The 27103-nt window shown below is 33.7% G+C and overlaps 1 protein-coding gene across 1 annotated transcript in view; it reads right to left on the bottom strand.

Moving 5' to 3' along the window:
* Positions 1 to 3870: 3870 nt before the first annotated feature.
* Positions 3871 to 27103, bottom strand: part of LOC129232838 (leucine-rich PPR motif-containing protein, mitochondrial-like) — a 101190-nt gene continuing 77957 nt past the window's right edge. The window contains exons 17-21 of the mRNA XM_054866938.1: positions 23087 to 23119; positions 18764 to 18808; positions 14383 to 14445; positions 9382 to 9521; positions 3871 to 3964 (exon numbers count right to left, since the gene is read on the bottom strand). Coding sequence (XP_054722913.1) covers positions 3871 to 3964; positions 9382 to 9521; positions 14383 to 14445; positions 18764 to 18808; positions 23087 to 23119 — 375 coding nt within the window. The remainder of the gene's footprint in view (positions 3965 to 9381; positions 9522 to 14382; positions 14446 to 18763; positions 18809 to 23086; positions 23120 to 27103) is intronic.

The raw sequence follows: 27103 nt of genomic DNA, 5'->3' as shown, positions 1-27103 counted from the left end.
GGCACAGGAAATTCATTAAAAAATTCAAAATATTCTTAAAATTCTATTTAATAACCTTTTGTCGTACACCATAGGACCATGATGGTTGAAAATTCTAATTTTTCACAATGATTTTCTTTTTAATAGATGATCAAAAAGGCTCAATTATTTTGATTTTATATTTTGTCTATCTCTTAACCAAAAAAAGTGTTTTCAGTACACATTCGAAGAGTTTTTCACAACAAAGAGTTTTAAATTTTCTGCCCCAGATATTTATTTTATGCTGCAGATAGACAATGGGGTCGTTTCCAAAATTTTAAAAGTATTTTTTCTGAAAAAGCATGCTTAAAAACATATTTTTCTAATAATTTGTTTAAGTTTAATATTTTTAAAAAATTACGTAAATTGATGCGCTTTTATGGTTTAACGCTTCTGTCGATGACATCACAAATGATGAAATGCCATTCAGTGTTGCCATTCACGGTCCAAAATATTTAATTCGCATCTTTACTCACGTGTTTTGGCAACGATATGGTTGGTAGCAAGCGTAGAGCGCAATTGTAATTTGCTTCCTGGTTATCATAATGTGGAAACGTAGTAGAAAGATACGGCAAAATGCATAATTTGTGACGTCATAAAGACCACGCCTTGTTTTCAAAATCGGACATTAAAAAAAATTAAATAAAAAAAACTGTTGGGTTTTTTTGCTCATTCTATCCATTTCAATGACTAAAAGTAGTACTTTTGACTGAAGGAAACCACCCCATTGAGAAAAGTACCATTTTATTTTGAAATTTTATGGAGACTTTTAACCTTAACCTTATTTTACTTGGGATTTCAATATAAATTATAGATTAAACCAAGACAGTAAATCATGCTAACCTGATGGCCATTTACTTATACTAGTGTTCGCCAAGTGGTCGAAATTCGACCATATTCATAAATGAATAGTTGAGAAACCTTATATGAATTTAACTATTCCCAACATTTTTAATTTCTACTTTTACTCTTGTTTACTGCATATCTGGAAACATACAATTTTTATACGTACCCACAATAACAAAAAGGTAATAATTTATTCTGATTTTGCTTTTGGTCTGTTAATCTCAATATATATGGATAAATTTGAAGTGCTCTGAAGACGCCAAATCATAGTAGTTACAATTCTACGTACAATCCAAGCATTAATAAGAAAGTCTCGTAATGATTAGATCAGTATGTAAGAAAATTTGACAGAGGCATGAACGTTCCATTTTCCCCAGATGGCGCCACTCTTCTAAGAAAGGTTGGTCACCCTGGTGTGAAATTATAAGTTAAAATATCCACCATAAATTAAATAAAATGTCACAGCAAACAACTATTTCTGCTCCCTTTAACCACATACCTAAGTGCGAGATTGTTAGGCATAAATGTCTTGTTACAAATCCTGTAAATAGTAATTATTGTAGTAACGTAACCTGTAAATAGTTTCCCGTAATGAATATACAACCCCTTTTCATTCCGCTAAAGTATATGACCCCCTATTTCCTTTTCTTTTCATTGATAAAATTTGATAACGGTCTACGCATTTCTCGAAGCAGAAAGAATGTTGTGGAAAATTCTTCGATGTTTATAAAAGCCGTTAGCGTTGGATAAACAGTGGAGTTTCGATTGAGGATTTCGAACTGAGAGTGTATTAGCTCTGTTTATAGCGAAGCATTTCGCTGTGTTGTTTTCGTATTTGGAAGTAAATACGTGTGTAAACATTGAGTTTACGGTGTTGTGTGATAGTTGCTTAATTGCTGATGAATAATTTAGCAGTTGTTGACGATCTTTCCCGTACATAGTGTAAATAAATTTCCTGTGCTTTATCAAGAACTGTGTCTTCATTTCAAGAAAGTGGAAGTCGCACCGAATCCGTTACAGTCTGTTAATAACAACAATAAATAATCCTATCTCATCACCTCACAACACCAATAGTAAAAGAATATGTTTTTCATTACTTATAATGTATTAGCAATCATTCTGCATGACTGGGGTAAAAGATTCTTATCAGCACTCATTCACATTGGTCGAATCGACCGAATGTTTGGTTTCGCTTTCGTCCACCTTTGGCGGGAACTCCGTTGTGGATGATGTCACACGGAAGCTTCTAGAAGGAATCTGATGGCACGTGTGCTTAACGATAGCAGCGACGAGTGTTCGTTCACGTGACTCGGATATGCTAATGACCCGGGGGGATATTTAAACTGCTCGCGGCTTAAGTTCTTTCTCTTTGAACATCTCTCGTCGCTGTAGGCAGTCGCTAGATCGGTATTCGAACTTGCTTGTTCGTGCTGCTCGCCCTTTCTTGGAAATGATGAGCTGGAGTTAGCTTATTTCCTAATGGGTCTCTTCGTCGAAGTTTTTAGTCGATAGTCATGCAGTTTGCATAGCTGTTTTAGTCATCTCGTGCAAAAGTAGCATGTGGAGAGATTATGTTCTTAGTATTTATTTTTATCATTTACAGCGTGTTTTAACTATTTACGTTATTGTTTAAATAAATGTCATGCAAGTTAGAAATAGTTTGTTAGTCTTATTTCAGAACTCACTCTGCTAGTATCCAAGGAAACATTGGGGAGATATTAGATTAGAAATTCTCCCCAACAGAGATACGCAAAACACAACATTGTGAGATTGAGCGCTATAAACTGGAAGACAGTCACTTACTGGGGTTATCCTAAGTATTATTTTTTTAAGAGTCTTTTATTTTGTGAATTTTGTAAAAACTTACTGAATTTTTTGAGATTTCAGCAAGGCAATTTGATAGTTTTTAGGAATATTTCTTTTTTTATGTTTTAAAAAATACAGTTTTTAGGTAAAAAACATATTTTACAAGAGATATAGTTATTTTCTTCATAATTGACCTAATTACATGCATTACTTTACATCCTACTGGGAACTCTACCAGTAATAGAAAGCCGTTTTTCTTTTTTTAAATCCAGAACAGCAGTTAAGCCACCCCCGATCCATTACTCCCAGAGACATCGATTTGAAATGGGAACTTGGATATCTTTCAGACCGCAACATATTTAATGTGCCCGAGTCACCCATTAGCGAACATGGAGGATCTTCAGCCCACACGCATTGAACCAGCGACTCTCCAGCCACAAGCTCTTTACTGAATATGTCACTACAGCTCACCTAATTACTTGCAACAAATGGAAATTTAAGAAGTTCAGAGATAAATCAGGAAGTTTTTAATGCATTTTCAGGGACCAAGGGCGGATTCAGGGGAGGGTCAAAAGGTCAGCTGACCCCCTGTAATGAAAAGCACTTTTTAAAATGAGTACAAGCACTCATAAGACGGCGAAACTTGGCATTTAAATGGATGCTCTCCATAAGTTAACATATTGTTTTGCATTTTGTAAAAGTTCCTTTTTACAATGAAAACTCCAAAACGCGTATCTGAAATATTTTGCACATTTGTACTTCTTTTACAATTGTCGCAGAAAACTTTAATACAACAATGTTGCGCATTTCTTGTTCTCATTAAAAACATTTCATATAAAAATATCTAATTTCATTATTTGAAAATTTTTATAACTTAAATATGAACTGTATACTATACAACTAATAAATTGTTATTTATATTTTTCACGATAATAGTTTTTATTCGAATACATAAGAAAGTTGATAGAATTTCACAAAAAATATTAATTGATATGCAATAGCAATATATCCTACATTTGGAAGAAGATTTACATTATGTTTTTTTTTTTTTTTAATGAAATGAGATGTTTGAAAAAGGCATTAAAAATAATTTTCATGCTCACAAATGAAAAGGTTTTGTTTTCTGCAATTATGTGTTTTGGAAAAGGATTTTTTCCAGCAATAAAACAGCGTGCAAAAAGGATCGCTTTCACCGAACCATCACTTACCGTCATATTTTTCATATTTCACCAGCAATGAAGCATACTCGATAGCTTTCACGATATCCAGTCTGAAACCTGGATTGATTTTTTTCCTGTGGGAAAAATACATTACTGTCAGTCACGCATTACTCAACCAGACCACATTATTGACAATAAACAAATTAAAAAACTAACTACAAAGCAGAACCTTTTATCCGGGAACCAAAAAACCGGGAAACCAGAAAACCGGCAACTTTTTGCCGATTTTAACGTTATTTTTAAAAAATACGCATTTTTGGTAATTTTTGAAAAACTAAGCATTTTTTTGAAATACCTAAAAGAATATGAACGGTTTCTTAATAAATACCATATTACTCACGTATAACTCGGGAAAATGTTTACAAAAACGAACTTCAAAGGGTTGTTATCCTTACGCCGGGCAAAATTTCCGAAATATTTTCTTGAATTAAGAAGTACACTCGTAATAAAGTCAGACCAAACAACGTTAGAAGAAGCACAAATTTGTAAATTACAGCAGACACGTGTTTCGGCGTTATAGGGAACGCTTTTTTCAATGCAAAAAATAATGAGCAAATGGATGAAAAGACATCCGACAAAAGTCAAGAGCAGATAAGCATGCGGCTTAAAAGATAAAAACAGCGGATTAGCCAAACACCAATGACAAAGTTATAAACCGATCAGGAACCAATAGGAATGCAAGCAAAGGCCAAGAGCTTTCTCTTAGGTAGGAACCCAGAAAGAAAGAATTCAATTGGACAAAGATTAAGCCGAAGCTTAAACAAAAAGAAAAGAAATTGTCAGTTTATCTTTTAAGCTGCATGCTTATCTGCTCTTGGCTTTTGTCGGATGTCTTTTCATCCATAAGCTCATTATTTTTTGCATTGAAAAAGGCGTTCCCTGTAACGCCGAAACACGTGTCTGCTGTAATTTACAAATTTGTGCTTCTACTTACGTTGTTTGGTCTGACTTTACTATTCAGCACAAAGGTATTTATTTATCGTACACTCGTAAGTCTGAAGTTTTTGTGCTTTGTTCCAAAGTGCGATATTTTATTGAATGGCCTTTAATTAAAGCCGTTTTGAGCGTAAGTGACGTCGAGAAAGTGCAGGAAACTCCGAAAACCAGATTGGCGAATTTTACAGATAGTTGATCGTGGAATCGAGAAATCGTTAAACGCAAGACTGTAATAAGGCTGCAAGAACTCATAAATCAAATTTCTATTGATATTAACTTAATGCAAAAGCAATAGTTATCATTAACTATCGTGATCGCAAACACAAAATCTTTACAAAAAATTTTAAAAATGCAATGCATTCATGAAAACAAATTCTTTTATACACTAGAAAATCGCACATTTACCTTCAAAAACTTGTTTCCTGCCCTTCCGTTCATTTTCTTTTTTTAAATATTTTAAAATATCAAAAAGTTTTTTTTTCTTTTTCAAACTTATTGTGAAGGGTCTCATGCCTTTTGGTGCTTAAATTTTTCCCTCACAAGTAGTTTTTAATATTTCGATATTTATAAGCATTTCTGAACTCTTTTCTTCTTATTCGAATATGTGTTATTATTTATTATAGTAATTTAAGCTTTATAAACGATCGGCCAATGGCACTTTTTACCGATCCAGAAAACCGGGAAATTCAGATATCCGGGATAGCGATGGTCCCGAACTTCCTGGATAATTGGTTCTCTACTGTACATCCAAGGAATGATTTAAAACAAAAAAACGAGCTGATGTGTGCATCACATGACTTCCTTTTTCTCCAATTTAATGCCATTTTCTCATTATTGATATTTTTAATTTGATTCAATAGTTTACTCTCTAAATATCACCAACAGTGGCCGAATTGAAACCTGATTTTAAAAAAAAATCGCCAAATTTGTCGCCAAGTTGGCAACAAAATACTGGCGATATATCGCCAAGTGTCAACCAAATTATAATACAGTAGAAGACCGTTATAACGCACACCTTGGGACCAGAGCTTTTGCGTTATACAGGATTTTGCATTATATAGAGCATTTCACACATTTTGAAACTAATATTCGGAATATATCTATATATCAGCACTTCAGAATGAGTTTTATCTGCAAATGAGTATTACAATTAGTTATTCACAAATAAATATGTTTCACAATCAAAATCCTGTAGTTCTGCTAGCTTCATGGTTTGCATAACAGCTGCATTTTTAAGAGCCATCTGGTATTTTCTGTTTACTATGAGTACTCATTTTCAATTTAAATGCTTTGAAATAAGATGGAAAGATGAAAAACTTTCAAAATTTAATTTTTCTAACAATTTTTATTTTTGCAAAGCAAAACAGAGGGATTTTTTAAACTTCAAAACCTATTGTTTACTTCTGAAAAGTAGTGCGGTTTATAGAGAATTGCGTTATATAGGTCGGCGTTATAACGGTCTTCTACTGTACCACTTGAGTTTACATCGAATTTAACAATGATTTCCCCCTAAAAAGGGGCAAAAGACCCCTTTAGAGTCACCTGAATACAACCAAAAGGGGAGATGCACAACTAGACCCCACTAGGAGTCTAAGAACCAAATTTCAACTTTCTAGGACATACCATTCTTGAGTTATGCGACATACACACACACATACGTACGTACATGCAGTCGTCACGAGAAAAGTCGTTGTAATTAACTCGAGGAATGTCAAAATGGATATTTCGGGTGTCTGTACATTCCTAGGCATATATCCACGTGTGGTCGGGCTGAAAAATAAACTCAACATTCATTCGGGGGTGAGAAAAACTGAAATTAAGGCTGATTTTTGAGTGAAATTTTTTTCGCGAATACAATACTTCCTTTTTTGTAAAAGGAAGTAAAAAGCAATCATGTATCAATATTTATATATTTTAAAATAGGAATAAAATAGTTTAAGAGTAGCATCAAAATATGGGAACCTAATTGAACTTCAAATGATTTTACTGATGAAGTACAAAATTATTATGCAACAATAAAAGTTCTACTCCAGTTCAATTTTAACCTATAGCAAATGGTAGCAGTTGATCCATTCCAGCCTTTGCATGAAGTTTTAAATGTTGATTATGAAATTCACCTTGAGATTCCTATGTAACAACCTTTCAGTGATTTCATTGGCTGTTATTTTACCATCACTATATTTTTATAATACAGTAAGATATCAAATAAGTTATGTATTAATTAATCAAATTTTGTTTTCTTTAATTTGTAATCATTATAAAGGGGTGAGGCCCATGGGCGCAATGGCATTGCATGGGCACAAATTGCATATGGGCACAACCTTGTTTGTTGTATACGAAATACATATGCTCGGAAGCACACTGATACAACGTTATGAAAAAACTCATTGAAATAAATTCGGGCAATGAGTCGGTCAAAATATGTTTGGTTGCCTTGAAATTTGCTCGGGTAAATACGTACATACAGACTTCGTGGGAAAAAGTCCAAAATCGTTTAGAGGTAGTTAAAAACGAAATTTATGTTGAAATTTCAGTGATAATTGTTCACGACTACAATACTGCTTTTCTTTGTACAAGGAAATAAAATGGGCTACTCCTTAGGTATCGAAAAAGTGTAAAAACTAAATCTGGAAGAATTTTCCGGATAATCCAAGTTTTCAGTAATCAGAGGTGGCATGATCCCCAATTAGTTCAGAGATTCAAGACTCTACTGTAGTTGTTTTTTTTAATTATTTTTCTCTAAAAATGCTTTCATTAAATACTAGTGATACCCGCACGGCTTTGCCCGTAATAGAAAAATCAAAAGGTCTTTTGGTTCGCCTGCATATTTACAAATAATGTATGGTGAATTTTCTCGCCAATTGGCTTGTACCCATCTTACGGTTCAACGTTATGATAATTTAATATCTCGCCAATTAGCTTGTGACCCTGTTACTGTTCCATGTTATGATAATTTCGTAACTGACTCGTCCATCTTATATTTTTTTTTCTTAAAATTGGAATAGAAAAAGAACCACATCGAATTTTCGAAACATCGCTTCGAGGTGCACACCCCCATGCTACATACTAACTTTGTGCCAAATTTCATGAAAATCGGGCCGAACGGTCTAGGCGCTATGAGCATCACAGACATCCTACAGACATCCAGACATCCTCCGGACAGAGAGACTTTCAGCTTTATTATTAGTAAAGATTATAAACTAGCTTTTACCCGCGGCATCACTCACGTTGATGTAGTTTTTTTTTTTTTATTTAAGCAATTCAAGTTAATGGTCAACACAGACAGAGGTCAAATAGTTACCAAAAAAATGGTTTGTCCCCAGTTTGTTTTTATCGCCAAAGGACCACAGTACCATACATTCCCCAGAGACTTGACAAGTTTATAAAATGTTTGCTTAATCTACTATATTCATAAGATACGATATTTAAATATAATGATATCAGGGAAATAATCAGACAAATCCATGTTTTTATTTGCCAATCTTGTGCAAAAATCTTACTTTATGATTTAACTAGAGAAAAGCCTTGAACAGTAGTCATCAATAATACATCAATTGTCGCTATCGACAGGGAGTTGAGATGATACACTAAATACTGTATTGAGTCGAGGAAAGCCTTCGAACATGGAACTAAAAAGCGCATAACTTGTTTTTTATTCTACTTAGAAATTTCGAACAGGTGCCATCTTCAGCAGAAAAATCAGAGCTTTCGATGGACATATAATGTTAATATGTGTAAGTATTTTTCATCCCCATATTAGAGAATTTATACCAAAATTGCGTTTTATCGCCCCCTATGGGGGGTTTTCGCCCCCCATAATGGGATGAAAACTACCCTATGTGTTATTCTGATGCATAAGCTATGTTATTGTAAAATTTCATCAAAATCCATTCAGTAGTTTTCGCGTGAAAGAGTAACAAACATCCATCCATACAGACAAACTTTCGCATATATAATAGTAGTAAGATTGGATGGTTGCAAGTGTAGCATGACACATAGTAGCACATAAAATCATGACATACCTTACAATATAAAGGTGTGATTGTGAGTTCATCAAAAAATACCTGAAAGTTTCAAAGCGAGAACGGGGGGGGGGGGGTAATCTTTGGCCCCTATTACTTAAGTGCACCTTTGCCATAGTTTTAAATAGTTCCGAGTCAAAATATTGCGTGCACATTTAATTAAATTTTTAATGGATTACAAAGTTACTTTTGAGCTGGTGCTATACAAATTATCTTGACATTTGTCCATCTTAAGGCTCTTGCAGGTATATTTGATGAGTATTTTATAATTTAAAATAAATTGCGGAGGTAGGGAGATAAAAGCATAATGAAAAAAAGAACATAATTCCGGTATTTTCGGACATGAAAATACTGGAAATACGTCCAAAAATACCGGAAATTCGGTAAAATACCGGACCACAATCAACCCTGAATATAGTAGAAAAGTGGCATAGAACTCCAATGAAAACAATTCAACTTGAAGAAAAGAATCAGAGCTCAGAGAGAATCCAAGAGGGGTGGCCAAAATCAGAATGTCTTTTTTTTTTACTCACATCTTCTGCATCAAATCTTGGACGACGTCAAAGTTCTTGGCTTCCGAGTACACGCCGATCAGCTGAGCGCACTGAGCGTTCGAGAACTCGAACCCTTCCCCTTCCAAGCGAGTCCTGATTTCATCCACTTTGTCGATGTTCTGAAGGAAAAGGGAAAAAACTTTGAAGATCCGACAAGATTGATTACAAAAACAGGTGGAATTCAGACATGGTAGTAACTAGAGATGTAAAATTTCCAGAAATTTTGAATTGGTGGGGAAAAAAAGGAAAAATTCTATTTCTTGATGAATAAAATTAGGGTTTCTTAATACCGCTATCCACACATCTTTTTCTGCTTGTCAGAAATACACATAAAGATAAGATTAATTAGAAACAAAAAAAATAACTGTTTGTTTTATAACTGAGAGCTTTCATGGTCAAACACCAGAAATAAGTCAAGTCGTCATTCAACCAATGATATTGGGTAATGTGTGTTTAATCATAACAATAACATTTTCTATTTTAGACTGCCTTTGAGACTTGAAATATTAATTGAAATTTTCGACTTTCAAACATGATTGACTTTTTTCTTTTTTTGAAAGAAAAATAATACAATGTAACTGAAAATGAAAGCTATTGAGTTTTGGTTTTTTCCAATCCAGTCAAAGTCCAAATCAAAACTAATCTGGTTTTTCTTAAGCTGAACCAAAACTTAAAAACTGAAGTTTCAGTTTATTCATACGGCTGTGCTAAGCACAGTAGTAAAAGTAGTCATACCAGCACTTTTGAACAAAACTGAGTTATAAGCAAGTTGTTCTCTGTTTCGTATTTTACTTAAAAAATAAAATGTTTTCGGGCCATTTGATCAAGAATTATTTTTTAAAAAAATTCTAGAAAAAAAAAAAAAAAAAAGAAAGAAAGAAAAAGACATGTGAATCAAATATCTGTACCTCAGAGCCAGAGTGACGTAAAAATTGCAATTTTCTGTTTATTAGTGCATTGCATGTAGAAGCCCATTCCACATCGAGCCATGTAAACGTAATCCTTAAAATAAAACCCTTTTCAATTTTTTACCAGAGTCAAAAGAGCGCACGTCCAAAGCATGGGTTAGAAAAAAGTTTTTCCTCTCTACTGTAAAATTATCATAATGTGACATACGTTCCTCTGGCTCTGAGGTACAGATATGTGGAAGAGCCAAACTGCAGATTCCACTTTTTTTTGCTTAGCATGGCAGTATACAGGGTGCAGTAAAAAATAAATAAATAAATAAATATCGAACAAAAATTGTATTATCGAATGGAAGAAAGGTAATTTCATTTTAATGAGTGCCTTATTTATTTTTCTCCCTCACTTTTTTAGAAAATCACAATATATTTCCTAGTTTATGCATTGTTTTTCGGTTTTCTTACAGTTTTAAGCAAAGAACCTGCTATTTTAAGTTGTTTAGCCAAATAGAACGATTTGTTGTGCCTCGGCAAACAGTATTTGAAACAGTATGCCGTGCCCTTTCAAGTGGCTTGGAAATGATAGGTGGGCTAATGGTAACTGGTAGCTAATATTAGCTACCAGTTTGTTTGGCACTCTTGGCTTCCATAAGAGGTTTTCCATCTCCAGCTCAGTCACTTTTCTATGCCGAGCTGATGAGTGCTAATAAGCACGAAAGTGCAGTCCTCGGCTGGAAATGACTGAGCTGGCGGTGTATTTCATGTATTATTAAGGATACTTAAAATTCGACATAAAATCCCTATTTTTCGAACTCTTTCCTCCATTCAAATTATTATTCAATGTTTCATCTCAACAGTTCTTTTATTAAAATTTGTGGCGTGAAGAAAATCATCGAGAAGAAAGATGTGTTGCCTTTTTTGCCCTCGAATATGAAGAAATAAAGTTATGGCTTTTGTTTTGAGACTTTCCTGGAATCGGAAGACTTAAAATGTTTTCCTTTTTGGGGTTTTTTTTTCCGCAATCTGCCACAAAATTTCACTGTTTTTATTATTTTTTTTTCTAAGCCTGAATTTTGAACAGGCGTCGCTTGATACATCTTTTATTTTCGAGGTACACCGTGCAGAGCCGGTGGACGCAGCTAGTTAGAAAATAATTTACAATGCATCTCCTACTTCATGTTTTGTGTTTCGGTTTTCTTACAATTTTAAGCAAAAAACCTGCTATTTTAAAGTTGTTTAACCAAGTAGAACGACAGTTCGTTTGCTTGTTGTGCCTCAGAAAACAGTATTTGATGCGGTATGCCGCTTCAAGTGGCTTGGAAATGATAGTCGATGTCCGGAAAGTGTACAAAAACGAACAGTGAACATTTCAGTTAATCGTTAGGTCATCGAAAAGCGAGTTCAATGAAATCCTTGGGTTTCCATGAGAAAAGTTGTTCGTAAGATGGGAATTTGTCACCGATAAGTGCAACTAAGGGAAAAAACAGCTCAAACAAAAGTTTTACGAGATCCAAAAAGTTTAGGAATTCGTATGACTCCAAAGATGCCAGAAACGTTTGAGACGGACCACAAGTCCACATTGGAAGAGATACGTTTCACTGATTTACCGCTCAACCAGCTCATATCCCCCAGAAAAATAGGATTTGGTCTGTAGACACGCCAAGCACCTTAGAAAATGTTAAATATCACCAAAGTTCAAAGTCCGGCTTGGTCTGTGATGGAATCAGCACAAGAGACAAAACATTTCTAGTTTTTGTGGTTGAGGGCCGTAAAATGAATAAAAAAGTGGACATTTTAAAAGTTATTGTACTTCTGTGGGCCTAGAAGCACTTCAGCAATGTAGACTGAACATTTTCCTTAAACTCCACATCGATTCATATTGCCAAAAAGACAAGAGTGGAGTAAGGTGCATTGTTTTTGACATGATATCATCTTTTGAGTGGACGCTTTACTCGTTAAACCTCAATTCCATTTATTACACTGTATGGCCTATTTTAGAGTCAAAGGTCTACCCTACACTACACATAAGTTTGAATTCTAAAAACCTAATGCTTTATAGGGAATAGGATTGATTAATGAACTTGCGGCCCTTGAATGAAGGCTTCATATTGGCCCAAGCATCTTATTGGCTTTGCTAGTAACAAGGCCAATGAAGTGCTAGGGTTTATCAATAGATCTATTTCAAACAAATCTAAAGAAGTTCTTCTGCCCTTATATAGAAGTTTGGTAAGACCCCATTTGGAGAATGCTGTTCAGTTTTGGTCTCCTTATCTTAAGAAAGACATTAATGTATTGGAAAGGGTTCAAAGGCGAGCTACAAGGCTAATGAGTGGACTTTCCCACTTAGACTATGATTCCAGGCTCAGAAGGCTAAAAATGTACAGTCTTGAGCAAAGAAGAGACCGAGGGGACATGATTCAGTTTTTTTAAATTAATTAAAATGAAAGATGTTACGGGGCTGAAGTTTAGCACTGAAAACAGGACGAGGGGTCATTGTTTTAAGCTATTTAAATCTCAGGCTAACATGGATATTAGGAAAAATTATTATTATAGCAGGGTAGTGGAACCTTGGAACAGTTTACCGGAAGAGGTGGTCATGAGCAAAGGAGTCGATAGTTTTAAGAGGGCCATTGATCTTCACTGAGGATTGTAAATGGACTAGGACCAGTCTAGCTGGGCCCAGAGCCTGTTGCTGGTCGTCACTTTTGTATTTGTATTTGTATCTCTGTATTACTGCAAATGGCTTCTGTTTGAAGCCAATTAAATTTATTGATTCCTAAAGGTCTTCTCATATTATTATTTTTTGTGTTTTGTTAATTTATTTATTTTTAATAAAGTTTGATAGAAAACTGCTTGCCCAGTTTTTTTTTTTTTTTGCCACACCCGCATTCAGTACATTTGGTTCGCACAGTCAGCAGAAACAAAATTTTGTGATTAAAGTTATGCTTGTTTGTTTTATGAAGAAGGAAAATAAATACTAAGGATACTAATTTACTAAGGATATTGGTTTAGGCTTTTTTTCAAAAATTATTATTAAACGTTTTTTGATCTATATGCAAATTAGATTATCATACAACAACTTGCATTACAGTTAGACAGTATTTTCACATACAAGGGGGAGGGGGGGGGAGGAGGAAATTGCATCAGAATTTGAGTGTGAGAAATTTCTAATAACTTTTTGCTCAAAATTTCAATTAAAACTTCCAGAAAAGTTGAAAAAATTCATTTTTTTCAATTTTTCCGGAGTGGAAATTAATTCCTTCTAAAAAAACGTTTTTTTTTTCGGTTTTTTCGGAAATTTTCCGTTTTTTTTCACAACTGTTTTCATCTCTAGTGGTAACAAAATCCTGGAAAAAAAGTACCCTGATAATTCCCTAACTTTGCAGCAAAAATTTCCCTGGTTTTACAATTGTGACAAGTAATAGATTTTGGTTTGAAAAATATGAGGAAAAACAATTGATTTCCATATCAGGAAAAAAGAAAGAAAAAAGTTAGATTAACATTCAATATACTTGAAGATTAAGCTTTTTTAATTAAATTTTGTCTGGATCAATATTTCACTTGTGACATTTGAAAACTCGCACTCAAAATGAATAGAGAATTTCAATTCAACATTTCTGAATTAAGGCTTCAATGCAAATAAACTAATTTTATTTACAAGCCTTATAATAACAAAGTTTAGTAATAAACCGAAATTTAAATTAAAAAAAAAACAGAAAAGAAAAATACAATTCCAAACACAGATGCGAATGCCCCATGGAATGCCAAATTTGAGGTCTGTATTACTTTAAAATATTAACAGAATGTTGAACAAACAAAACCCTTTTGTGGTACCACAGATTATTAATATCTTCATAAAAAGTAGAAAAAAATAGGTTTTTATTTATCAATTGTGTATTATGATCTTTTCCAGAGACAATTACGAGAATGAGCACAAGTCAATAAAAGCCAAGTTAAAAGCAAAGATGAAATTTTCAATCGATACATAGTTCAAAAACCTTCATTACATCAAAGTAGCCCTTTTCATTGTTTCAATGACATATTTTCACTGCTATAACGAAAACACAAAATTACTTACCCGTTTTTTAATGTAGTACATCAAACGGTCTGCCAGAAAGAACTTGGTTGGTAAACCTTGATCCTAAACAGAAACAAAATATTTCAATCATTCAGTAAGTTACCGCCCTATAGCCAAGGCTGAGGCAGAAATACATGAAATACACCGCCAGCTCAGTCATTTCCAGCCGAGGACTGCAGTTTCGTGCTTATTAGCACTCATCGGCCCGGCATAGCAAAGTGACTGAGCTGGAGATGGAAAGCCTCTTAAGGAAGCCAAGAGTGCCAAACAAACTGGTAGCTAATACAGAATTAGCACTGACCAGACGAGTGACCGAAACAATGGTTTGGTTCAACTCGAATATTGATGGCAAGGCATGGTATTTTGAAGTAAATTACCGCCCATTAGCCAGGGCTAAAGCAGAAATACATGAAATACACCACCAGCTCAGTCATTTCCAGCCGAGGACTGCAGTTTCGTGCTTATTAGCACTCGTCAGCCTGGCATAGGAAAGTGACTGAGCTGTAGGTGGAATGAGTTGAACCAAACCATTGCAGAAGTGCAGGATTTTGATTGTGAAACATATTTATTTGTGAACAACTAATTGCAATATCGGTGCTTTGCAATATCGGCATGGTATATTCAGTAAATTACCTCCCATTAGCCAGGGCTAAAGCAGAAATACATGAAATACACCGCCAGCTCAGCCATTTCCAGCCAAGGACTGCAGTTTTGAGTGCAGACAAGTGAAATGTCTGTGTAGCGAGTAGTCTGTGCTAATTCTATATTAGCTACCAGTTTGTTTGGCCCTCTTGGCTTCCTTAAGAGGTTTTCCACCTCCAGCTCAGTCACTTTCCTATGACGGGCTGATGAGTGCTAATAAGCACGAAAGTGCAGTCCTAGGCTGGAATTGACTGAGCTGGCGGTGTATCTCACGTATTTCAATCATGTCATTCAAGAAAAAATAATGTAATTAGCAGTAATACAATTGCATTGGGACAGCAGTTGACCCTAGAAAAATGTGTTGTCCTTTGCTAGAATTCTATTAGAAGGCAATTAACTTTGAGACATCAACGCACTTCCAAACAGGTGGGTATGGATTTTGGGCTTTCATTTGCTTATCGATACAATATACCCTGCGTATAGTGTATACACTTAATCGTCTCTACCCAGGAAAATTTTGAAATGACAGGCTTGCTGATACTGTCATTTAATATTCATATCTGATCACAAAATTGTGCAAAATATTTTTTGGAAGTAAGTGTTCAAGTTATTATTTGCAAGGTTCAGTCATTAGTCAGGCAGACAAAGTTACTGATCTGGGGGTCTTAATAGGTCAGGATTTAAAGTTTAGCCAACAGTGCAGCATTGCTAGTAACAAGGCCAATAAGATGCTTGGGTTTATCAATAGATCTATTTCAAACAAATCTAAAGAAGTTCTTCTGCCCTTATATAGAAGTTTGGTAAGGCCCCATTTGGAGTATGCTGTTCAGTTTTGGTCTCCTTATCTTAAGAAAGACATTAATGTATTGGAAAGGGTTCAAAGGCGGGCTACAAGGCTAATGAATGGACTTTCCCACTTAGATTATGATTCCAGGCTTAGAAGGCTAAAAATGTACAGTCTTGAGCAAAGAAGAGACCGAGGGGACATGATTCAGCTGTTTAAATTTATTAAAACGAAAGATGTTAAGGGGCTGAAGTTTAGCACTGAAAACAGGACAAGGGGTCATTGTTTTAAGCTATTTAAATCTCAGGCTAACTTGGATATTAGGAGAAATTATTATTTTAGCAGGGTAGTGGCACCTTGGAACAGCTTACTGGAAGGGGTGGTGATGAGCAAGGGAGTAGATTGTTTTAAGAGGGCCATTGATCTTCACTGGGGATTGTAAATGGACTAGGACCAGTCTAGCTGGGCCCAGAGCCTGTTGCTGGTCGTCACTTTTGTATTTGTATTTGAAATTCTACACCACATGAATCTCAAGCAGCTTATTGATGATGTTGAAAGTATTATTTTGATCATCAAACAATTTATCAGAAGGTTGTATTTTATAAAATCATTAAGCCGCAGATATAAAATACATAAATATATACATTCATTTACATTAATAAATAACCAAAATATGAAAGCACCTTTTTGCCACAATATCTTTTTTTTATTATTATTATTATTTATGCAGTTCTAAATTGAAAGTTGAAGTTATTATTTTTCTTTTCTTCTTGCAAGACTTAAAAGCATTCATGTCTGTAAGGCTTTGCTGTATTGATTGAGGCGACAAAAGTGCTTTTCTGTCTGGCACACAACTCACCTTCCAGGTTGAGAACTGAGGATATAAAAGGGCGCCCTTATAGGGGGGTAAGTGGGGGCTCAAGCCCCCCCCCTTGAGATGAGAACTTCCTTGCTTTTAGTGCTTTTTTCTTTGCAAAAATGTAAAAAAAAAAAAAAAAATTCTATCCATCAATGAATAAGTTTTTAAAAATGTCAAATTTTAATATCTTTAATCTGTACTGAAATCAATTTCCATGAGGAAAATATTCTGCTAAACCATTGGAAAAATTTCGGAACCCCCCCCTCCCCCCTTGAGATGAGAACTTCCTTGCTTTAAGGGGAGTCAGTACCCCCCCTATACCGTCAGTGTTAATTTGCACATGTTCATGTACCTTTTTCTGAAAATCTATTAAAGATACAAGTATGAATTTTTTTCTGTACCTTAAGTACACTCTGTTCTCTATACTGAAGTAAAATTTTACAGAAAGAAAGCTTAGTTTTTTTGTAAAAAATTCTAATGTGTAAGTCACTGTATTTGTTTCAAAAAATACCATTTTGCCACACAAAATCAGATCTATTAAAAAATAATTTTCGAATATGAGAAAAAGTTTACTTCAGTATATGCAGTTAGATGTATGGAATAGGTGGTAAAAATTTCAAACCGTAACACAATTTAGTTTCTGAGAAAAAGGAACATTTACTTTCAAATACAGTAGAAGACCGTTATAACGCACACCTTGGGACCAGAGCTTTTGCGTTATACAGGTTTTTGCGTTATATAGATCATTTCACAAATTTTGAAATTAACACTCAGAATATATCTATATATTAGCACTTCAGAATGAGTTTTATCTGCAATGAGTATTAAAGCACCAATATTACAATGAGTTATTCACAAATAAATGTTTCACAATCGAAATCCTGCACTTCTGCTAGCTTCATGGTTTGCATAACAGCTGCAGTTTTAAGAGCCATCTGGTATTTTCTATTTACTATGAGTACTCATTTTTAATTTAAAAGCTTTTAAATAAGATGGAAAGATGAAAAAACTTTCAAAATTTAATTTGCCTAACAATTTTCATTTTTGCAAAGCAAGACAGAGGGAGTTTTTTTAACTTCAAAACCTATTGTTCACTTCTGAAAAGTTGTGCGTTTTATAGAGAATTGCGTTATACAGGTCGGCGTTATAAAGGTATTCTACTGTATACCATTTCGAGATATTGCAATTTAAAGGGAAAAATAATGCCTCAGCAAAATAGGTTTTACATTTTTTAAAGCTTATTTTAACTTACTTCTAATATGAGCACGTTCAAGATGTTTGTATCATTAAAAAGGTATTGAAATGGAGTTTCAAAATATATAAAAATCAAAAAATCGAATTTTTGAAAGTATTTAGGGTACTGACTCCCCTTAAATGCTTTTTTCTTTGTGAAAATGTTTTTAAAAAAAATTCTTTTCAATCCATCAATGAATTAGTTACTAAAAATGCCAAATTTTAATATCTTAAATTTGTACTGAAACCAGTTTCTATGGGGAAAATGATCTGCTAAACCACTAGGAAAATTCTTGAGCCCCCCCCCTCCTTAGAATTTTGCATATGGGCGCCCATGCTGATATATATCAAAACACATGTAATATATATCCAGGGGTGATTGTGAGTTCATCAAAAAATACCTGAAAGTTTCAAAGCGAGAACGGGGGGGGGGGGGGGTAAGCTTTGGCCCCTATTACTTAAGTGCACCTTTGCCATAGTTTTAAATAATTCTGAGTCAAAATATTGCGTGCACATTTAATTAAATTTTTAATGGCTTACAAAGTTACTTTTGAGCTGGTGTTATACAAATTATCTTGACATTTGTCCATCTTAAGGGATAGTTGTCCATCTTAAAGCTCTTGCAGGTATAGTTGATGAGTATTATATAATTTAAAATAAATTGCGGAGGTAGGGAGATAAAAGCATAACGAAAAAAGAACATAATTCCGGTATTTACAGACATGAAAATACCGGAAATACGTCCGAAAATACCGGAAATTCGGTAAAATACCGGACCACAACCACCCCTGTACATATCACAATATATATTGGCAAAGCCCTGACTCTAAGTAAAACTCAAAAGGGTGAAACATGCAACTTACTTTCAAGGCTGCCAAATGTTTTTCTTCATCTTCTTCAGACATATCCTAGAGAAATAACGACAAAATTAGCTTTGTACTGTGTTTTCTCAGTTTGAACTTTTTTTTTTTACAAAATCGTAGTATATAAAGAGCAAAAAGTTCATAACATAATAATAAAAGAACTTTATTTTAATGTTTTGGTGAACAAATTTTTTTTATAAGGGTTATTCTTCAAAAATTTTAACTTTTCTGTCACAGGCTTTTTTTAAAGTAAAGAATTTAAGGAACAATTCATTTAACAATGATTTTTAATTTCCTAAAAAATATATCTATTCAAACCTGCAAACAATTTTTTAATAATAATTTTTATTTTGGTGTATTTTTGGTTCACAACATGTGAATTCTCACCTCCGAGGCATGGCACACAACTTGTGTGACTGTTTATATTGCTTAATAACTCGTTTAATTAAAAGTATATACTTATTTATTTATTATTCCTTTCACAAGTGTCTCAAATACTAATTGTTTAAGTATATTTAATTTTTTAATCTTGTGTTTTAGTTCGTTTTAGAAGGACAAGGAGTGATGTCACGCAATAAATGCTCACCTCCATTACCTAAACACAAAATGCCATTCCTCATTAACACATAGCAGTAATGACATCAAATTTTATTTTTAACACGCTTTTATTAGCTTCACCTGTATGTATGTATGTATGTATGTATCTTGTAATGAAATCTTGCAGCTCAAATTTCGCCCACTTCCTGCGATCGGATTCTTTTGAAATTTGGCACGCGACCTCAGACCCGATGACAATGCAATATTCTATAATCAAATTAATTAATTAACTCTTTTAATTGTGAGTTTCCTCCAATTTTAATCAATATTTTGGCATAAATCCAACAATGAAAAAGGAAAAATTAAAAAAAAATACATTAAAAAATACTCGCAAAAATTATTTAAAAATATCTACAAAAACCTTTCATTTTTCTGCATCAGACAAAATTTGTTCCAATGTTCCAAGGTAATTAGAACATGAAATATAACTGTTTTTAACTAAGTTCATGCCAAAATTGAGGTGAGCCTTCAATTGGAAATTCATTGCTGATGAGACCATTGTTGAACAAAACTTTTATTCAAATGCATCTCAAATTTTCAAAGTAATATAAATATGATTTCCGCAAACATACATCGTGGACTCACAGTAGCTTCCCATCGGGATGCCCTTGTCTTAACTTTGAGATATTACCTCTCACTCGTTTCATAAATAATTTCGTCAATTAAGTCCCAATCAGATTCAAATTTTCATATACCGCACAAAAAAAAAAAAAAAAAAACTTTGCCTGATAATTCTCCAACATAAGACTAAAAAACAGAAAAACAAAATAATAGTTTAAAAAACTAAAAAAACACGCTTTCGTTGCAAAATGAACAAAAAAGTGAAAAATAATCTTTGGATGATAGTAGTTGACCAATCACTTAATTTTAATGGAATACAAAAAAGCGTGGGGGGCTTCTTATCAGTTGTCTTGAATTTCTTCCATTTAATGTCCAAGCAAAAATGTAAATAGAAAGCACCCCACGCTTTTTTGTATTACAGTAAAATTAAGTGATTGGTCAACTACTATCATCCAAAGATTATTTTTCACTTTTTAGTTCATTTTGCAACGAAAGCGTGTTTTTTTAGTTTTTTAAACTATTATTTTATTCATGGTAAAAGGTAGCCCCCTTGTTTATTTTCAGCCATAGTTGAAGTTGTGAGATTTTTGTCGAAAAACAAAAAGATAGATTTTGCTTCAAAACTTAGTGTGGTTATTCTGATTTCTCACCTCTGTGAACTTGAATTTCAGGGATGTAAATTAATGTAAAAAAAAAAAGAACATGTTTTCATATGCTTAACATGCGCAGATTGTAGCAACGAAGAAAACAATTTTCTCCCTGAAAATTGTATCTATTAGGCTTATATTAATGGAAAGATCATCACCTCTATGACAGACCTCACCAGTGTTGCCAGATGGTCAAATCCAGATTTCCCCAATTCCCTTCCAACTTTTCCCCAAAAAGCGATGTTTTCTACCAAAATTCCCCAAATTCAAAAAATTATTTTTCCACTGATATTTTTATAAAATGAATCGACTTCCTCTGATATTTTTGTCTCTTGAAAAAAATTTTTTTCCCCCAAATAGCCAAATTTTCTTAGAAAATTCCCCAACTTTTTTTTTCTTCCCATTTTCGCTTTTTTTTTGGTCTTATTTATCTTTATCTTTTTTTATCTTTTTTAATAATAAAGCTGAAAGTCTCTCTGTCAGGATCTCTGTAACGCGCATAGCACCTAGACCGTTCAACCAATTTTCATAAAATTTGGCAAAGAATTAGTTTGTAGCACGGGGGTGTGCATCTTTAAGCGATTTTTCGAAAATTAGATTTCGTTCTTTTCCTATTCCAATTTTAAGGACATTTTCCCGAGCAAAATTATCATAAGATGGACGACTAAATTACCAAGTTATCATAATGTGGAACCGTAACGTGGGCGAGCCAATTGGCGAGAAATTCACCATTCATTATTTGTAACTATACAGGGGAACCAAAATACCTTTTAATTTTCTACTACGGGCAAAGCCGTGCGGGTGCCACTAGTCACATAATACAAGCGCCTGATCGAGAGATAAGAAATAGCCAAATATTTTTTTTCTACTCGCATTTACTACTCTGCTTCTGTATGTACATTTAAACTATGACTTTTGTATATATTTATTCAAGAACATTCTTCATCAGACTTATTTTTGCCTGTTTCACGTATCAACTAGTTATTCACACAGAACTATTAATGCGAATTCCGTAGCATAATATTCCACATAATGCGAAATGCAAATTCCACTAAGTTGAGCAAAGCTAAACCAACGCTGTTTGATACAAACAATGTAACTACCAGATGTCAAGACGCGAATTTAAATACGAAAAAAAAAAAAAATCCCGAGGGTTTTTTCCCCAGGTTTTTCCCAAGGAAAAAATTTTTCCCCAAAGAATTCCCCTCAAAACCCATTTCCCCAGAGATCACCAGATTTCCCCAAAATGGGGAAATTTCCCCGAATCTGGCAACACTGGACCTCACCAACGTCATTATTTCTGAGGTGAAAATAAATGATGGATTGGAAATACATCAATAATAGGCATTCTACCAAAATTATAAATTGCCAGTATGTCCTCAAATTTACTAAATACTATTTTTTAACATACATTTGGAACTACTTATTAAGCCGTACTTAAATTAAGAGAGCTTAATGTATTATAGTTACAAATTCTGTAAATAGTAATTATTTTTGTGATTAATTTGTCGTAATCTAGCTAAATTCCGCGTTTATCAAATTATCTTTCATCTAAAATAATTGAAGTAACTTAACCTGTAAATAGTTTCTTGTAATAAATATACAGCCCCCGTACATTCGGCTGGAGTATACGTCCCCTCACTTCTGAATGATAAAATTTGTGAATGGAAAGAAATAAGGTAACGTTCTACGATTTTCGGGAATCTTGTGGAATATTTGAGAGTTCTCTTTGGGTGTGTATAAAAAGCCGTTACGCAGGATAAAAAGTCAGTTTCGATTGAGAATTTGTACTGAGAGTGTATTAGCTCTGTTTATGGCGAGGCATTTCACTGTGTTGTTTTTCGTATTTCGATGTAAATACGTGTGTAACCGTTGAGTTTACGGTGTTGATTGATACTTGCTTAATTGCTGATGATTAATTTAGCAGTTGTTAACGATCTTTCCTGTACATAGTGTAAATAAATCTCCTGTGTTTTCTCAAGAACTGTCTCTTCATTTCAAGAAAGTGGAAGTCGCACCGGATCCGTAACATTATATTCCCACTAATCATTAAAATACCCGATTGTTTGCACAATGAAAAAAATTACTACTTTGATATTAAATTGACCTCAATTTTTAAATATTAAAAGTTATCTTTTTTTTATTTCTATGAACAATGCATTTTTATTTATTTTTTTATTTATGAGTAAAATAATTCGAACTTAGCTGGGCCATTGTTTATGGTTAATTTTAGTACAAAACACTTTCATGTAAGAATGAAAAAAAAAAGAAAACAAAAGGTTTGGAAATTGAAACATATTTGCGTTCAAAAGTTACGTTTTCTGGAGAATGGCCCATAAAATGCAAAATTTTTTTATATTTTTTTTTCTAAAAGTGAATATTTTGATGAAATAATCCCCATTTGGAGAAAAGTAAAAATCTTAAAACAATTAAAGGAAGAAAGGAAAAGAAAAAATGTTGGAACAGTAACAAGTGTCTTTAAAATGTGTTTTGAAGCAAGGCTATGAAAAATACTTACAGTTTCAGTTTTTTCAAGTTTTCTGAGATGTGTCTAAAAATAAGAAAATGCATTAGAAACACTCATCATCAATAACTGCACTAACAAATTTGCATTCAAACATGCTTTATGCAACAAGAACAGGGCCTCCAACAGATTTTTAGTTGCTCTTTAGGAAGAAAAGAAATCTAAATCCAAAAAACGTGGAGAGAAAAAACAGACAGGGGTGCCCACAGGGGGGGGGGGGGGATTATGGTGCAAGTTGCGCCATCAAAATTTTTGGGAGGATTTAAATTTTTTTTAAATTTATTTATTTAAATTCATTTATTGATTTATTTTTAAATTGAATTATTTATTGAGCAATCACGATTGCTTATTGTTCTCACTTGACTCACACAAACACATACATACACTTATACACACGCATACATACAGACACCCACACACACAAAAACATACACACACACACACATACACAACAACCCACACATTCATGCATGCACAAACATACACCCCCACACACATTCATACACACACATACACATAACCCGTACACACAAACACATGCCCTCACACACAAACACACACGCCTACATATACACACTCGCGATTGCGAAAAACATAATTTGAATTCCAGATGCCAAAATTCAAATTATTATTTTTTTTACTTTATTTTATTCTGTTCATATTTTATTTAATTCATTTATTAGTTGCTGTGTGTGTGTATGCTATTGATGTAGTACAGAACTTTCTAATAAAATAACAATTAAAAATAAATAAATAAATAAATTTAAAAATAAATAAATAAATTTAAAAAAATGAAAAGTAAAATAATACATTTTTTAAATAAATCAAATAAAAAAAGAAAGCTAAAAATAAAAAAGAGAAAGAGGATTGAGAAAAATTTGGGGGGGGGGGGGGAATTTGCGCCATTGAACTTGGGGAGATGGGCACCCCTGAAAACAGACCTAATCTTAACTTTTAAAAGTAACGCGCTGATGTGAGCATCACATGACTTCCTTTTACGCCAATTTAATGATAAGCACCTGGACGGCTTTAAAAGAATTATTTTTTTGTCAACTCGTGTTTTTTTAAGGTTCAATACTTTTCCAAATATACTTGAAAAGCTTCACGTTAACGAAATATTAAGCACTCGACCTTCTTATAACACTAAAGTAACAAGCAAAGAATATTCTGAATGTAATAAAATCAACATTTTTCTATAAACTATCTGTTACATTTGTTTAAACTATACAATTTTCTTGTCGGTAATTAAAATATTTTGACCTTAGTTTTGCTATGGTGAAATCGGTTTTTAACCGAATACTTCCTTACATACTATGATGCGTTTCACGATTTTATCCCAATCGAGATTTTCTTTTTGAATAAGTACTTTTAGTGTAGTTGGTCACTTTACGCCAGAAAATGCTACAAACAGCATGATATCCATCAAAACTGATGATCCACAAACCATTCCAACAAATGATAACAACTGACTTAACAAAACATAAACAATCTCAAGACATACGTTTCTTCGAAATAAAATTTAGATGCGTGATTTAAAAAAAAAACATATAAAACTATTTGTTGTGTAAAAAAGGATATAAGTAAATAAAATAAGACAGTCAAGCAATAGTTTTGCTTAAAAAAAAAAAAAGAAAAAAGCCTTACATCGACTTACATAATGCTTTTGAATTTGTTTTCAGCCAAGTGTGTTTGAAATGAGCCAAAGTGGCCAATATCAGCCAAGCCTGGCAACCCTAAGCAAGTTTAAAATTTTAAAGCGAGAAGAGACAAATTTTCATTGTTGTGGTTGCAAATCGTCTGCCTGACGTGTCAACTCACAGTTTACTTCAAGGCTTAACTTAATTTGACTTTATATTAAAAACTGTTTTTTGTAAAAAATCGCGTTTTTACAGAAAAAACACTGATGTAGATGAACTTAGAATGCTAAACTACAATTAAATCCAAAATTTCACCGAAATCGTTAGAGCCGTTTCCGAGATAAGAAATATATACATACCCACAAGAATTGCTCGTTTAAAGATATAAGATAGCGCCTTGGAGTAAGCAAGGAAACACTAAATATTTTTACTTCTAGTTTCTTGCGAACCGAAGCAAAAAAAAAGTTTTACGCAGATTTATTTCTGCGTTATTGGCAATTTTAAAGTGATTCAAGAGTTAACTCTTAAATATCACCAACATTGGCCAAATTAAAACCAGACTTTAAAAAAAAAAAAAAAGAATCGCCAAATTTCGCCAAGTTGGCGACTAAACTTGGCGGCCAAAAGTTTGGTGATATATCACCAAGTGTTTGACAAATTATAACACCACTTGAGTTAGCATTGAAATTAACAATGATTTCCCCACAAAAAGGTGTAAAAGACCCCCTTTGGAACATCCAAATGCAACCTAAAAGGAAGGTGCACAACTAGACCCCACTACAAGTCGACGTATTCAATTTCACGTTTCTAGGATATGCCGTTTTTGAGTTATGCAACATACATACACATATACATACATACGTACATACAGACGTCACGAGAAAACTCTTTGTAATTAACTCGGGAAACTTCGAAATGGATATTTCGGGTGTCTGCACGTTCCTAGGCATATATCTACGTGTGGTCGAGTCGAAAAAAAAAACCTCAACATTCATTCGGGGGTGAGCAAAATAAAAATTAAGGCCAATTTTTGAATGATTTTTTTTTTGCGGAAACAATACTTCTTTTTTACTTTCTTCTATATCTAATATATAGAAGAAAGTATTGGATTTGTGCAAATTTTTGAATTTCGAATTTTGACGGATTCGAACGTTTTGAGGTGTGCCGAGTCCATTTCGACTATTTTTGGAAAATGTCTGTCTGTGTGTGTGTGTGTGTGTCACGTCTGTGTGTGACCAGTTTTTTGTGGCCGCTCTACCGCAAAAACTACCACATGAAATTGAATGAAATTTAGTATACATATGTGCCGCTATGTGAACTTGTGCCCATTGGTTTTTGGCGCGAATTCCTCCAAGGGGTGTAGAGCAATGGGACGTTTTTTGAGTTACGCGTGCTTGCTATTCCTCAGAAAGTAACTGGCGGAATCAAACAAAATTTGGTCCATATGTTGCCATTAACAGGAACGGGTGCTGATTCAATTTTGGTGCATATGACTCAAACGGGGGTTGAGCTATAGAACGTTTTTTGTCGTCAATTGTGACTGCTGTATCTCAAGAAATAATGATCGGAATCAAAGAAAAATTTATCGGCAAGTAGCCCCTAGAGGCTATAAGTGCTGACTCTATTTTGGTGTCAATAGCTGTAAAGGGGGTGGGGCAATCAAACGTTCTCTTTTTTTGATTGTGAGTTCCGTATCTCAAGAAGTAGTGCTACCTTCTGGATGAAATTTGGAATAAATGTCAATCCATATGTAAACAGGCGTTGGTTCAATTTTGGCACCAATTGCTCCAATGGGGGGCTTTTTTTGTGTGAATAAAAATAGCTTTATAAATGCAACAATAAGAAAGATAAATTGTAATAGACTGTCGTCTAAGTATTTTGCGTGATTTTAACTGTTAGAAAATAACCAGAAAATCGTGATGATTTAAAATTTTTAACTGTTGCTATCTTGCGTTTGTTAACGAATAAAATATTTGTAATTAATTCAAGCAAGGCTTTTAAAATAACTTTCAATTTTCGCTCTTTGCTTTGCTTTTGCAATAATTCAGACATTGGGATGGTCATCAAGTTTTTGCATGTGTAATTTTGTTTTTGTTGGGAATATTGCTTCCTCGTGAAGCATGGGGAGGGATCAGAAAAATATATATATAGAAGAAAGTTTCGTGATGGCCACAACATACTAGTTTCTAAAAGGAAGTAAAAATGAGGGATGCACAGATTAATTGGCTGTAATTTGTCACTTTACCAATTACAGTAGGCGCCACTTAATATGATCACTTTGGGACAAATACAATTTGAAAACAATAACCGACAAGAATTCCAGGAGACACAAAATGATGAATTTTTTTCAATTAAGGTGCATTTATTTTGGCAG

This window comes from Uloborus diversus, unplaced genomic scaffold (assembly GCF_026930045.1).
Source record: "Uloborus diversus isolate 005 unplaced genomic scaffold, Udiv.v.3.1 scaffold_14, whole genome shotgun sequence".
Classification (NCBI taxonomy): domain Eukaryota; kingdom Metazoa; phylum Arthropoda; class Arachnida; order Araneae; family Uloboridae; genus Uloborus; species Uloborus diversus.
Note: the sequence above shows the minus strand (reverse complement) of the source record. Positions and strands in the feature narration are given on the sequence as shown.